General features: G+C 47.4%; 1 protein-coding gene across 1 annotated transcript; it reads left to right on the top strand.

Moving 5' to 3' along the window:
* The first annotated feature begins 207 nt into the window (after window positions 1-207).
* Window positions 208-1,997, top strand: LOC123745055 (BTB/POZ domain-containing protein Ktl). The gene has a single exon (XM_069306225.1). It carries the CDS (start codon window positions 283-285, stop codon window positions 1,126-1,128), a length of 846 nt encoding a protein of 281 aa, XP_069162326.1. The 5' UTR covers window positions 208-282; the 3' UTR covers window positions 1,129-1,997.
* The last annotated feature ends 229 nt before the right edge of the window (window positions 1,998-2,226 follow it).

Raw genomic sequence — 2,226 nt, 5'->3', positions numbered from 1 at the left:
ATCATTTTTGCGTGTCGTTCCTGGGGACATTGATGCTGGCATTGATTTGTCTCCTCCCACCTGCTCCCCGTGATAAACAATGACATGTGCGTTTATTTACATCAACATGTGCGTTTGTATATGCGTGAAACGGGCGTGCGTGAGTACATGTGCGTGCGTGTGTGCATGTGTGTGCGTGTAGGTGTGCGCGGGGTGGGTGGTGGTGTCGGGTATTGACTCGCTGCCTCACTCCCGCGGCCGCCACGACCCACACCAGACCTCTTCTTCCTCTCCACCAACACCATGGCCACCAACGGTGCCGCTACTAACAGCTCCTCCTCCTCCGCCTCCTCTAACAGTGGCCAACCCACAGCGGAGCAGCAGTTGCAGCAGGCAGGACAGGGCATGAATTCCATCGTACAGGTTTTCCCGCCCATTGTGGAACTGAACGTGGGAGGCGTGTTCTACACCACGGCTCTGACCACACTACAGCGGGAACCTGACAGCTTACTCGGCCAGATGTTCAGTGGGAAGTCCAAGACGCCGGTTCTGCGGGACTCCAAAGGCAAGTTTTTCGTAGATCGCGACGGTGTGCTCTTCAGGTACATCCTCGATTTCTTACGGAACCAGAAGCTCGTGTTACCCGAGAACTTTAGTGAGCGCGAGAGACTTAAGAAGGAGGCAGATTTCTTTCAACTGCAGGAAATGATAGATTCTCTTACGCTGCCCAAGTCCCTTAGTCCTGTAGATCCCGCTTACTCAGTCCGGACCTCCGTTGGTACCATTACGGTCAGCTACCGCGGGACTTTCGCTTTTGGGCGCGACGGACTCGCTGACGTCAAATTTCGAAAGCTGAGTCGTATCCTCGTGTGCGGTCGAGTGACGCTATGTCGTGAAGTCTTCGGTGAAACACTGAATGAGTCGCGAGACCCCGATCGCGGTGCCATAGATCGCTACACCGCACGCTTCTTTTTGAAGCACACTTTTCTGGAACAGGCTTTCGACATGCTGGTCCTGGCCGGCTACAAGTGTTGTGGTTCCTGCGGCAACAGCACCGCAGGCGGCATCATGGTGGATAAGAAGCCGGGTATGGACAATGAGGAAGACCGTTGGAATCACTACAACGAATTCGTGTGGGTGAGAGAATAATGTGCGGCGGGGGTCAGTGAGGCGGTCGCTGCAGTGATGAGGCCGCTCTTAACAGTCAGCAAATCTTTATTCTGACGGCCCCCAACGTAGTCAAACTCCAGGAAGTGGTCGTGGGGAGACCTAACCCACGACTCCGCTACCCACCAGCCTTGTCACGGTACTCAAAGTGTGTCGTCACGTCACCCAGTGTTGACAGCCTTGAGGACCGTCCGAGGACTCACCCTGTTGCGTCTCGAAGGAAGAAAAGTTTCATGATCGATTGTCTCTCAGGTGGAACTACAAAATTTTGAAGAAAAAAATAGAACGAAGGATAAATAAACTCTTCTACGAAGAGCATCACTCTCCTGTGCCACCAAGACTCTTTAAATTGCTGTTGTGTTGAGTGTATCAGTGTGATTACTTGTCATCACCATCAGTCGAATCGCAACCAAGAAAGTTCAAGATTTGTGCGTTAAAAGTCGGCCTCATTCCTTCACGATTTGCTTGTTTACATTGATAATACGTGTGTTGAGCTTGTAGCTGAGTACTAGTGAGAGAATACGTGCTTAAAGTATATTATTACGAAATAATAACTTTACTTTATTCTTCAAATATTTAAAGTGATGGTGCATATTAGTGGTACAATCCAGTTAATTATTGTAGGAATATCCATGTTATTGAGCTTTCAGATTGTAATAGGAATATACAGTGCAAAAGAAAATTTTAGCAAATATATAGGAAGCGAACAATATTCTCTCGGTGTTAAAGTACAATGGTTGGTGCCACATTTGTATTAGCAATGTTGCGTTATATGTTTGTCAATTTGCATAATGCTGAAAAAATGCTAATTTTCAATTGACGGTTAAAAAAAAACATTATTAGCCCTCCAATCACAGCCTTTAAGTAATCCTCACAGAAGAAAGTAATGTGTTTTCCAGGCATATAACAGTTTCATCTTGTCAAATCATTTCTCAGAAATATATCAATCAAAAGATAGCTGTCCAGAGGCACATGTGTTTGCCTATGTAATACTCATTGATACATATGTGTATGTGTGTGTGTGTGTGCTGTTCTCCTCCACAAGTTCCACTCAGGGAGCACCGGATCCTCTTGTGTTCC

This window comes from Procambarus clarkii, chromosome 57, assembly GCF_040958095.1.
Source record: "Procambarus clarkii isolate CNS0578487 chromosome 57, FALCON_Pclarkii_2.0, whole genome shotgun sequence".
NCBI lineage: Eukaryota > Metazoa > Arthropoda > Malacostraca > Decapoda > Cambaridae > Procambarus > Procambarus clarkii.
The sequence above is the reverse complement of the archived record's forward strand: the minus strand, read 5'-3'. Positions and strand labels throughout refer to the sequence as shown.

Coding starts and splice junctions, on each gene's coding strand:
- LOC123745055 (XM_069306225.1), top strand. CDS start 283: ATGGCCACCAACGGTGCCGCTACTAACAGCTCCTCCTCCTCCGCCTCC.